The sequence below is a fragment of the Zasmidium cellare genome (assembly GCF_010093935.1).
Source record: "Zasmidium cellare ATCC 36951 unplaced genomic scaffold M409scaffold_25, whole genome shotgun sequence".
In the NCBI taxonomy this organism is placed as follows: domain Eukaryota; kingdom Fungi; phylum Ascomycota; class Dothideomycetes; order Mycosphaerellales; family Mycosphaerellaceae; genus Zasmidium; species Zasmidium cellare.
In genome coordinates, this window is record NW_022986969.1 from 591,344 (window position 1) to 603,905 (window position 12,562).

The 12,562-nt window shown below is 51.3% G+C and overlaps 3 protein-coding genes across 3 annotated transcripts; 2 read left to right on the forward strand and 1 right to left on the reverse strand.

The window, feature by feature from the left end:
* Positions 1-334: 334 nt before the first annotated feature.
* Positions 335-5,960, reverse strand: M409DRAFT_67839 (uncharacterized protein; the record flags this gene model as incomplete). Its single annotated transcript, XM_033817577.1, has 5 exons — positions 335-1,984; positions 2,014-2,015; positions 2,115-4,351; positions 4,403-5,245; positions 5,296-5,960. The coding sequence occupies 5 exons, from the start codon at positions 5,958-5,960 to the stop codon at positions 335-337; spliced, it is 5,397 nt and encodes a 1,798-aa protein (XP_033665644.1).
* A 1,668-nt stretch (positions 5,961-7,628) lies between these two features.
* Positions 7,629-8,800, forward strand: M409DRAFT_56556 (uncharacterized protein; the record flags this gene model as incomplete). The annotated part of the gene is made up of 3 exons (XM_033813325.1): positions 7,629-7,803; positions 7,858-8,387; positions 8,441-8,800. The coding sequence occupies 3 exons, from the start codon at positions 7,629-7,631 to the stop codon at positions 8,798-8,800; spliced, it is 1,065 nt and encodes a 354-aa protein (XP_033665645.1).
* A 2,146-nt stretch (positions 8,801-10,946) lies between these two features.
* M409DRAFT_56557 (uncharacterized protein) lies at positions 10,947-11,396 on the forward strand (the record flags this gene model as incomplete). The annotated part of the gene is made up of 2 exons (XM_033813326.1): positions 10,947-11,079; positions 11,134-11,396. Coding segments are annotated over 2 exons (396 nt in total), but the record flags the coding sequence as incomplete, so codon positions are not given.
* Positions 11,397-12,562: the final 1,166 nt, after the last annotated feature.

Here is a 12,562-nt window from a genome sequence, read left to right on the forward strand (position 1 = left end):
AGGATAGATGCCAAACGGAGAGCGATCATGCAAAGCATTATATAGGTGGAATTGGAGAGTGTTATCGTCATGCGATTGTATTCGCAACACAATCGCACAAAGGCCCAGTGACTGCGCTGTCGTTGTCCATTCATCGCTTTGTTGGAGTCAACAGACTTCTGTCATTCAAGACAAAACGAGAGAAAATGGCATTTTCGAAGCTCAACCACTTCTGCTTCATTGGAAAATGTGTGCCCTTCTGTGTAGAATTCCAAGCATACATGTGATCAGCCGGAATAAGCTCTTCCACGGAGAAGTCCAGTTCTCTGACGCCCTGCTTCCCCTGTTCTGCCATTCACTTAACATAGCCCCCAGCCTGAGGCAACCAAAGCTGCACCTCATCGACAATCTCGTCCTCCCCATCCTTTTCCTCCTCATTTTGCCAGTCTTCTCCATCATCCCGTCGCCTCCTGTAAGAGCGACGCATGTTGATCATCCCAGTCTTGCTAGCAGCAAGTCTCTTCGCAACCTCGTTGGCCTCATTCAGCGTCACCAGTCTCCTCTTCGCCTCTCCTCTCGACTCCAGACCGGCTTTGACTTCGCGGAACAGATCCCAGATCTCTTCATGGAGAGTCCGGCGATCTTCGTCTTCGTCCTTCTTGACGAATCTCCATGCGTGTTGAGACGTCAGGTTGTTGTTCCAATCGTTTCTCAATCCGTACTTTCGGGCTTTTCTCTCGTTGAATCGATGATCACCTGGCAGTGGTGGCGCATCGCTGACGTAGGGAGCGGCGACGGCGTCTTCGGCCATGTCGAATGATGTGCGGCCAATGGCGTTTTCGCGAAGGAGGAGGGAAGGGTCGTGCTTCAAGATGGTCTTTATGACAATGATGTCCTTTTGCCGGACAGCCATATGCAGTGGTGTGTGGCCTTCGCCGTTGATGGAGCTCAATTCCGCGCCGTGGCTGTAATCGAGGATCAAGTGCATGGCCTTGTCGCGGCACTCGCTGCTTGATGCCTGGTGTACCCACTGTGCCAAAGGTGTCTGAGAGCCAGGGTGTGTGGAGCTACGTTCAAGGAATAGTGTTGGGAGAACACGTTTGTCAACCAGGTCCAGCATTGCCCCGAGCTTCTTGATCTTGGCTTCCGTGTCAGCATGCAGTCTGAAGAGATGATGCAGGATGTTGTTGCCCTCATTGTCTCGACAAGTCTGCAGAGCGCCAGCTTCGATCAGAGCCTTTGCAGCTTCCTCGCGGTGCAACCTGAATGCAATGTGCAAAGGCGTCAGCCCTTCTGCGGACTTCGCATCGATAGCATTTTGCATATTCGAGACGAGGAAACGCAACATCTTGATCGACTCTGGGACCGGCTTCCCCAGCAGGGAGCAATGAATCGCTGTCTTCGAGCGAGCATTCAGGAATCGCGTGACTGAACCATCAAAGCCCAGCTTCGTCTCTGACAACAGTCTAACTCTCTTGTCCTTTTTGTTCGCATCTGCGAACTCGAGGTAGCATCTCATCGGCCCTTCCCCAAGGAACCACTCGACTGTCTCCAGTGACTGGTAATGAGCAGCCTCCAGAAGTCCAGGACGATGATTCTCCATTGCCTGGTAATTCATCTCGTTGCGACCAGCTTCCGCCCAGTCTTTTCGCTTCTTGCCGTATACCGACAGACCTTGATAGTACTTGGGCTTCTGCTTGACCTCGACTCCCGATTTCTTGACCAGGCGGTTGAGCGGAATTCCAGCACCAGCTCTCTTGATGATCTCAGCCAGTAGGTGTGGACGATCAAGTTTGATTGCCTCCAGGTAATCCTCCTGATTGACCCGAAAGTAGCGAATGGCGTCTTCATCATCTGGCTTGACATCAGCTCTGGTGTGATCTCGGCCAAGGTCAAGCAGAAAAATCAGCAGGTCCAAGTCATTGTTGTGTAGAGCGAATTGTATAAGTGTCAAGGGTGGGCCAATGTGCTCCTTCTTCTCGCTTGAGAAGGTGTTTGCCGGTGCCTATCAATCTATCAGTCTTCGTCGAATACAACTTTGAGACATGTACAAACCTTCAGCGATCCTGTGTTAGTGCGCTTGCCGGCCATCGTAAATTGCTTTCGAGGTCCAAAGTAGCTGAATCCACTCCCACTCTGCGGCGATGAACGCAGAGGCCCGCCCATGAAGTCGGCAGCCGGACATCGCCAGTTCAGCATCGTGAGTGCAGTCGTACGGCTCTTCACCTGAGTGGAGACTTCTCCGATGTTCTCAAGGGTGAACTGTTCGTCCACAATCTCGGAGTGGATGTTGACGCGTTGCTCCCCGTCAGCTCCGTCGTTCTCCTCCTCTTCGCCGCTTTCGTCGTCGTCATCTTTTCCACCGGCCAGCCTATAGTGTCGTTTTTGAGGCTCGTCTGGTTCCACATACTGCGCTTTGGCGATCTCCATGATAGCGCTAGCCAGCTCGAACTGGCCATGAAGGACTGCGATCGCAAAAGGCGACAAGTTGTGTTGATCTTGAATGGCAATCGCCAACGGAGGCTTATCATCACCATCTGAGTCCTTCCATGACAGCAGCGTAAGCTGTTTCACCGTTTGCAAATCGCCTCTCCAAGTCGCTTCGAAAAGTTTCATGTACCTCTCATGTGCTTCGTCCGACAGAGCTGAGAATCGGAGGATCCTAAAGTCGATCTTGAAAGGCTCCGGCTTGGGTGGCTTCCAGTTAGGGTACGTGTGACGATAGTTTCCGTCCGGTTTCTCGATGTCTGGATGAAGTACCTCGAACGTCTTCGCACCACGTTCAATCATCTTCGCCTCAAGTCGCTGATATCGCTCCAGCAGATCGGTAATTGCGGCTTGCTTCTCTGCCGCGCCCGTCTGGTCGTCCGCATGCTTCAAGTTGTTGCGATACTGTTTGAGGCTCTGTTTGTACTGAGCTTTCGCGGCATCGAGTTGCTTTTGTGCCGACCAGAATGCGTAGGTGCCCTCTTGCAGGCCGGATAGATAAGGACTATCATCGTCAAGCGGAAGTGGTGGCTCAGGCTTCTGTTCTTCCGGCTTCCATTTCTCCAATTCCTTGATGTGCTCTTGTACCTCATCGAGCAGACTTCTGCCTTGAGTGTAGCCTCGTGCATAGTGATTGTGAACGGCAGAGTATCCAGCAGTCGTCAAGGTGTTCGCATCGACTCCGTGTTCCTCAATAAGCGCTAATGCGACTTCGGGCAACTCACACTGGACTGCTGTGACCACAGGTTGCTCGACATTCTTCTCGAAATCTTGCTTGCTCTGTTTCGAGTCATTGAACCTGTTCTGTCGGCCCTCAGAGGCTTTTGCGTAGGCAACAAAATCGATGCTGGGTTTGGAACCGACAAGAAGGCATCGAAGCGCGGTGGTGGCGTCTTTGGCTTTGATGGCAGCGACCAGCGGCGAACTCGTGTTCGGGCGATACCACGAATTAGACACCGAGAGATGGTTGATGGCCCGCTTGACTCCAGTCTCGTCTGCCTCGATGAGGGTAGGAAGAATGTCTGGACGCTCAGCGACACTGAAATGAAGAGCGGTGTGCTGATTCATGTCAGCCTGGGCACTTGAAGCGCCCAATTCAATCAGTATCTTCGTCATCTCCTTTGCCTGCTCAAGTGGGAGCGACAGCGCCAGCACTAGCGTCAGGATGGCGCCTCTTGCAGAGTTGTCATGGTCATTGACCAGTTTTACTGGCAACAGCACATCGGCGCCAAAATCTTGAACCAATGTCTTGACCACTTGCACGTGGCCGTGAACAATGGCTAGATGGAGTGGGGACACAGCAACGTCCCAAGCGAGAACATTGACATCGTACACGTCGGGCTCGTCGTCGTCGTTGCTTTCGAGGGCCTTGCCGTCTGCCGCCTGCACGGGGGTTTTGATGTTGACCATTGAATTCTCCGTTGTTGCATCGATATCATCGTCGTCATCGGGATTGCTCAGCATTTCAATGTCAGAATCGTCGTCTTTCTGTTGTGAGATGTTTACACTCTTCAGCGCAGCATCCAATGGCTTGCCTTCTTTCTCAGCTTGGCGTGCGGCTCTCCGAGCATCGGCCTTTTGTTCTTCCTCTTCTTCATTTGCTTCGCTCTTTCGCAGAAGTGCCGACACCATCTCTACATTTCCGCGCATGGCAGCCAAATGAAGGGCAGTCTTGCCATCGACAAGGCGGGCGACAAGACGTGCTCCATGGTCAATCAAGGTCTGAACGATCTCAAGTGTAGAGCTTATAACTGCCAGGTGGAGCGGAGTGCGGCCAGTATAGTCTCTGGTGTTGGGATCGTTGCCCTCTTGCTCTAGCCAGCTCTGCACGTAGTCAATGTCGCCATCGACGATTGCTTTGCACAATAGCTCGGTATTGCCGACACTAAGATAAAGTCAGAGATGGCATTCACGTTCTTCAAGGTCAATGACTTACTACGCCATCTCAGTCCAGTCGTCCGCGGACAGAGGGTTGAATGAGCCAATAGTTTGCCGGCCCGGGTCGTCCTTGATGAAAGAAATCTCGCCAGAGACGTAGATCTTGCTCTCCTGCTCGAAGACCTCTTCTTCCTCAACTGTTGCTGGAGTAGGGCAGTAACCACAGCAATCGTGGAAAACGTCGTCTGTGCGACCGAAGAAAGCTGGATGCCGATGAAGATTCACCTCGCGGTCCTTTGGCTTGTTCCACTCGGCGTTCAAAAGGAGATCCTTGGTATAGAGGAGCTTCTCAATCTTCCTTGCATGGAACTTTGGGCCATATGGTATTGTGAAAGTGTGGTAATCCGAGACTTCCTCTTCATCAACCCACTCGGCGACTTCGTCTTCGTAGTCGTTCTTGATGTTGCCACGGATCATGCGTGCGCGCATACGCCAGCGATTGACGGCTGGCCGACCTCGTTCAGCTCGTCGTTGGTCAAGGTAAGCTTCACGATCTGTTGATTTGGGAAGCTTCTCCAGGATGAGAAGGCGGGCCAGGCCCTCGGTTCGGCCAAAGGACCTTTCGAAGATGGTAGGATCAACCCGGCTGCGATCCAGCGTTGGCCAGTACACTTCAAATCCTCTGCGAGCATACTTGGAGAGCCGACTCTCGTAAGACGGTGAGCGTCGAGTAAGATCAATGGTGTTGATCTGCGTCATGTAGGCAGTCAAAGCCCGGGGACTAGCGTAGACTTGCTTGCCGTCGTATGCTGCGCACGCACAGTCGACGTCGAAGCCAGTCAGAATCTCCGAAATGGACTTGTAGATGCGGAGGACGACTTGTATGTGGCGGGTAGGATACCTGAGAGATCAATTAGTGAATCGTGTTGATTCGTGATAATTTTCACTTACTGGCTTGCGATAGTGATGGCGTTCTTGGTGCGCACTGTCGTAGTCTCAACAAGTATAGCATCGCGAATGTTCTGCTCGATCTGTTTGATCTTCTCCTTGGCTGCTTCTTCGGTCAACCCATAGATGAACAAATCAACATCAGAGGCCGGCGCAAGCTGTTCATGATAGTATGATCGAAGAGCACGCTTTGAGCCACCATGCTTTGTTGGCACAGCAAGTAAAGATGTGACGACCGAGGAGCCCGCGGCCACGACATTCGACCAATCGAGATCGACAAGAGCAGATTCAGAGAAGACGTTGAAGTTCGTGCGGAAGTCCTTCAGAGATTGGACGACAGCTGGGGAGCCATTGGCCCTGCGATCGACATCCTTGAGTGGCATGATGAATGCCTCCTTGTCCTTGGAGGATTCTGCGTTCAGATTGCGAGCCTGGATACGGACGTCCGTCTCATGTCCTTGGAACACCGGTACGACATTTGACTCCGCAACCGCAGGATGGCCTGGCTTCTGGGCGAAAATCTTTCGCATCTCTGCATCGTACTGGTTGTATGGCTTGACCAAGTCGAGGACGGACTCATTTGGGTTGGCATTGAGGTATTTGATGAAGTCGGCGTGAGGCGCGGGAAGTTTGGGGAGTTCGACATCCATGGCATCTGCTGCAGCCATGATTGATTCTTGCAAGAGCTGTTTATGCGTAGTTAAGGTCAACGAGTTCAATCACGGCCCAAAAGGAAACAATGACACTGGAAAATGCAGCACATGAAGCAAAGGTAGAGACCTTATATGTGCTTCAGTGCTTTCTTACCGTGCTATCAGAAGTTCATGCTGTTCAGACAGCAGTGTGCTGTGATCCAATGAATTCGACAGGCCAGCCTCGTGACCGGTGAGTCTGCCTGAATTGGAGTGTGAAGGATCGCCACCGTGAGGCAGCGGCGGGGCCCGTGTTGCACGTGCGCCGAGAGGACTGTGGTCTTGAAGCAATGAAGCCTCTGCAAGACGTGGCGTAGTTGAAAGCCGTGATGTAGATGGGGCTTGTCGCTCTGGCGGCGATGAAGGAGGTTCGTGGAAAGCCTGGAGTTGTCGCGAATTTGACACGGGCGCTCGGGCCTCTTGGGCGCCAAGACTGTGACCCGAACTTCACCTCACCTCATCCGTCTTTCTTCTTCCACTTTCACCCTCACACACCACTGGGCATCTACAGTTGCTGCTGATTGCTCGGATACTACTTTTTGGCCCAACGAATACGATTACGCTGTCTCTGTCACAAGGAGATAATGCTGGCAAGACACAGCAGGAGCACGCCAGCTTTGACTTCACACCCATCGTGAAGGGAGACTGTGGCGCAAGACGACAGCGAACACATGTGGTAACCCCGAGAGCCATTGCTATCTCTATGGACTGACAGTTGACTGGCGGAATGAGATGGAACACACATAACTCGTGAAAGGCGTGAACGCCTTGGAAGAGAAGAAGACACGTCCTAGCGCAAATCAGCATGAGCAGCGAGGGAAAATTGTTGCGGCGGGAAGCTCGGCAGAAGCCGAATGAAGGGCTAAGAAACAAACAAATATCGGTCCACCTATCAGCGCGCTTGGCTTAACGGTTTAGGCGTTTGCTGTGGATGAGTTTGAGCCTCGTCAGCCCAAGGTCTGTCGTTCGATCCCAGCTGCCTGACTAGCAGCTGGTCTCATCCGAGGGGAAACCAAGTCTCTTCCAATCCATTGGCCGGTCGGGAACGCGCCCTATGCCACTCAGTGTGATTGCTGGAGATTCTGGTACCGGGGGCGTGTTGGGAAATCGAGTCTACAGTATCTCACTGTTCTTCGTCCGGGTGCATATCCCTATGTCGTCGGCAGTGCGGCTGTTAAAGGCTCCCATCGGTAATGAAAAGAAGCCTAATTGAACGACGACATTAGGTGGAATTTCCCCTAAGCTAGTCGGGGTTCGCCCCGACAATGACCTTAGGTTTTTGCACTTTTTGCCTTCTTCATATTTGATATGAAGTTCCACTTCCTTCGATCCGACAATCAAGTTACAAGGTAAAGTTGAGAACAATATTGTTCATCAATTACAATCCGCACATTCAACACCCAGACTTTCACGGTCTTGGGTTTTTCTTTGTTTTGGACCAAGTTGTTTCTCGAACTTACCTTTCACACTTTTCAGTTCTCTTCACCAAAATGTTCGCTTCCGCAGACATGAGCTTCCACGTGTAAAAGCTCTGGCGACGAGCCGAGCTGCGGGACAGTGCACGAACTCGACCACGTCAAGCTGCTGTCGTCTCGTCGCATCACGAGGAACCACGCGCGCGTCGGTGTCAGAGCAGCACCCACGATGTCTTCCCACAAGCGCAAGCAGCAAGAGCCATCGACTGCTCCGAACGAGACCGCTGAAGGCAGACATGTGCGTCGCTGCCTCTCACCAGCGCCACCTCGACCATCTTCCACGGTCGCATGTCCCTCGACGCCCGCGGCAGCGTCCGCTCTTCTGTCACAGTCGAGCACCGTGAGTATGTCATGTGCGATTGTGATCCACATGGAAAATGAGGCTAACGTGTCATAAGCTGAAGAGGCTCGTGAGAAGGAGCCGCCCATCGGCGAAATTGATGGCGAATCTAATGGCGAGCGTGATGGTACAGGTGATGGCGACAGTGACGCCGCGAGTGAGGCTACGGCCCGGCCCCCAAGTGAGGCAGCATCTGAAGACTCGAGTGAGGAGGAAGAGACAGCAAATGAAGATAGAGGTGATGAGGAAGGCGCAGGGTTTGGGGCTCAAGGCCAGACTGGGAGCGAGGCGTATCATGGCAGCGCGGAACGTGGCTATGGCAAGCCCGCCGACGAGTATCCCGAGGTATACTACACGCACGACTCCTACAAGCACGTGGACGGCCACTTCCACCATTCGGACGACGAAGACGAGGACGACGAAGAGGAAGGGGGGTTCGATGAGCAGCAGTACGAGGAGCCTGAGGGCGAGTCCCAGAAATATGAGGATTTCTGGCAGGGTCAGCATGAAGAAGATGGACTGGAGACCGACAATGCCTCTGAGGACGGCGCCGCAACTGATATCTTCAGCACCAACGAGTCGCTCTTGGTAAGCCTTGCACGCTCCTTACGTCCATGCACAGACTCGCTAACGTAACAAAGGGAACCAGCGGCAGTCTCAGCACCGGATCCTCCAAGCTGCAAAGCCGTCTCGCAGCCATCGAAGCCATCCGAAAGTTCGTCGATAGCGACCTCGAGGATGCACTTGATGCGGATTTCCATCCCATGGTGAAGACCGCACTCTGGCCCACCGATTTCGTCGTCCTTCTATCCCAGATCCTCTGCTATTCCACAACGGACGCACTCAACGATTGGATGCGCAGTCGAGTCGATGAGCGCGTGAGAAAGGATGGAAGAAAGACAGTGCCGAAAGACAAGAAGGTTGCGGGCAAGAAGGATTTGAAGACATATCTCAAGGAGTGTAAGGAGCAGGGCGAGCCGTTCCGGACGATGGATGATTGATTGGGTTGGAGAAGTCTCTGCGATGGGGATTGACGGGATGCTGAAGATGGAAAAAGGATGCGTGCTTGGTAGCCTACAGCATGCGACACATGCATGTGATGAGAAAGGCTTCAGCGTTGTAGCACAGATTGCTGATCGCTTCCGTTAAATGCATGAAACTGCGACTGCTTTATCCCCGCTCTACCTCACCTCCTCACCAATCCTGCCTGTTTCCCTTCATTTTCTCCCTGCACTCGCTCAGAACATCAGCTAGACGGCCAGTCGTGCTTCCTCTGTGAAGCCGCCGGATGACTCCGTTTTCCATATCTGCTCTGCAGTCTACCCTGTCTTCGAGCCACTCGTTGAGCTGCTTTTGCTTATCGAGCAGTACGAGCCAGGAGGTTCGGTAACATCTCGACCCCCTATTTCGCATGGATAAGTGGATGTTAGCCGGGCCCTGCACATGTGGAGATCGTGATTCGTTAGCGTAATGTGAGACCCACTTTTATTCTGACTTCACCTCCTCTCACTTCACCCCGTCCCATTCACTTTCACTCTCACTTTTCTGTCATGCATACCACTGCCGGTATTTACGAACATGTAGTTGCGCGATACTTCTGTTTCATTCGAAATTCGATGCCTAATGATTCGCCATCCATGCCGCTGCGAAATGAAAATACCGCAGCGAGGGTGAAAGTTGGGGCGCGTGAAGCTGTCAAACAGAGCTGCGAGAGACGACTAAAGATGAATGAAAAGAGACGAGGGAATGCCCAATCTACCGCAAAGTCGCAATATACTGGTCAAAACTGCCATCTTGCACGAAAGGGAAGGACAAGTTGTGAAAGACGCGAACACTTGGTTGGGAGAGAAGGCACCAACGACAACAATACTAACGAATGCAAAATCCCGTCCCGATCACGACGATGCAGAAATTGCGAAGGTGGTGCGGCGGAATCTCGGCAGAACAAAGATGAGGGGCTAAATATTGAAACGAACTTGCATCTTTTGTCAGCGCGCTTGGCCTAACGGTTAGGCGCCTGACGAGGATAAGTTTGTGCTTAGTCATAAGCACAAGGTCTGTCATTCGATCCGTGTCGTGTGGCTGCAGCGACTGGTCTTATCCGTGGGGAACCTGGGGGCGTGTTGGGAAAGCAGGCACCATCGACCAGCCGGAAAGGCATAGCTGGCTTTGTTGATGGTGTTCAGTCGGGTAATAAAAAGAAGCCTTATGAATGACATGATATAAGGTGGAATTTTCCCTAGGAAAAGCTGTGAGGGACGCCTCATTAGCGAGCCTAGGTTTTTGCCAATTTATTTACTATTGGCATTTTCTTTTTGTCTTTGCTTCGTCCCTTGTCGGAAATGATGTAGCACTGTTCTCGTTAACTGATATTTTCTGTTTCTATCGCGTCGCCTTTAAGGTCTGTCTTTACATCTTGTTTTCGTGCGGCACAGCGATCGATCTTTTCGTTGAATTGCTTGCACCGCGACTTTCGGTGCGATTTATCCGGAGAACAATCGAGATGAGGCGAAAGCATAGCCTCATCCTCACACTCGAAGTATCACGCATAGCGCCCATATCCCTCCAATTTTTGAAGCGAGCATGCGCCTGATCGTCGTTTGGGCAGATTAGACAGCTCATAAGGTATGGGGATAGGGGTACGATTTCGAATGAAACGAGGAGGGTAGTAGACTTATCGGTGTGCTCCACAGAGGTCCTCACCTCCAGCGGTCGGTCGCGAGAGGAACTCGATCTCCAGTTGACGAACGTCCCAAGCTCTGGATTGAAGGTCCAAGTCATCCCAGTAGTAACTGTCGGTCCAGAAGCTCTCCAGATGATCTCGGCTGGCCAGGCTATCGATGCGGTGAATCGAACGTTCTGGTATTGTCAAAAACGGGGAGAGAAACACGCAGGTGAAATTTCTCATCCCTCAGGTGAGCTAACCTGGCCTTGCCTTGCCTCGTTGTTTAGTCACGTGTCATGACCGCACTATGCATGTGGAAGCCCGACGATTTGCCGCCGTCGCTTGGCCACTTGCTCGACAGCTCGAATTCAAGTCGCTTCACGTTACCAACATCATCACAAGCAATCCCGTGCCCGTTCGCATCGCATCGCATCACATCATCACATCACACAATCACACATCACAAGCACCGCACAACCAACATGGCCGGCAACAAGCGCAAGGCATCGAGCCCTCGAGGCAGCGAGAGGGACGCTCGTCGCCCTCGCCTCTCACCAACACCAACGCCGCAGACGGCGTCGTTCCCCCTCCCTGGTGCAAGCACCATCAATTTGCGTAAGTCATATTCTACTCCACAAGCTATCGAGCGTCTCACTGACCTTTCACTAGCGATTTTGACCCACGGCAATCGCCCACGCGCCGGAAGTGAGGATACGGTGATGGCCTCCGTGCCAGCATCCAATGCGGCACGTGATGGACCAGCCGTGGGAGGCGAGCGCCCAACTAAGGGCGAGGATGAGCTGGAGAGTGAGGAGGAAGATGATGAGGAGAGTGAGGAGGAGGAAGAGGAGAGTGAGGAGGAGGAAGAGGAGAGTGAGGAGGAGGAAGAGGAGAGCTCCGATGAGAGCGAATCCGAAGCACAGGACGACCTGGTCAGCGCCATCATCACCCGCCCGGTAACGTACTTGATAGGGAAGTGAGCTAGATAGGGAAGTGAGCCACAAATTCGAAACGCCCTATATATTCGACTACCTACGTAACGCTACGGTAATACAACTCCCTTCGCTTTCGCTGTCGTCGCCCTCGGGTACTTCCTCGATAATATCCTCGAGTTCCGGAGTCGGAGAGGCGTTCCGCTTCTATTTATAAGTTTTTTTTTTTCGCTGTTTCCGCTTCGGCTTACCGAGCGATTTCGAGGATTTCCTCTATATTAAAAATAAAACGCTCTTCTAAAGCGACTCGTTTCCCTTTTATTCGTTTCTTACGAGTCTCGAGAAGCTCTCGCTACTTAGTATTCTTTTTCTATAAAAGCGTTATCTCGGAATTCGACTTTTCGAGGGTAGTAGTCGCTCTAGTAATATATCGCTTTACTAAGCTTTTAAGTAGTTCGACGTCTTAGATAATCGAGTTAAGTACCGAGTTTACTTATTTTAGTTTAGTACCGTCCGGAGGCGAGCGATTAAGAAGCGAGCGATCGAGTATATTCGTTATCGTCGATAGAGAAACTTAAGGAGTATAAGAAACTTCGGGTATTTTAAGAGTTAAGAGAACTATAACTAGACTAAACTGCGAGATACCGCTTTTACGAAAGCTAGATAATATATTCGAAGTCGTAATAGCTTACTTATTACGGACACGTTCCGCTAGTATAGCCTAGTACGTAATCCGAACTAAGTATTAGGGGCTAAAACCTAACTAAGCGCCTAACTACTTAGGCTAATTAGACTACTTAGTATTTAAACTACTTAGACTACTTAGATAAGGAACGAATCTCTTTTATTATATAGGAACGATACTATAGTTTAGATAATAGCGTTTAACTTACTATTTAATCTTACTATTTAGTTTATAATTATACCTAAACCTCTATCTTAAGATTATTTTAGTAGTCTACCGACTCTCTCCTTTTAACGAGCTCTAACTAAGGACTTAAGCTTAGTACCCGTACTAAGTAAGATACTAGGATTAACGAACCGATCCTAATATATACTTAATAGCCGTAATCTACTTTTATCGCCTAGGTATCCGTTTCTAACTCGCTTTATCTTTTATATTTATAAGTACTTAAGAGGTTTAGCTTACGTTAATAGTAAACTCG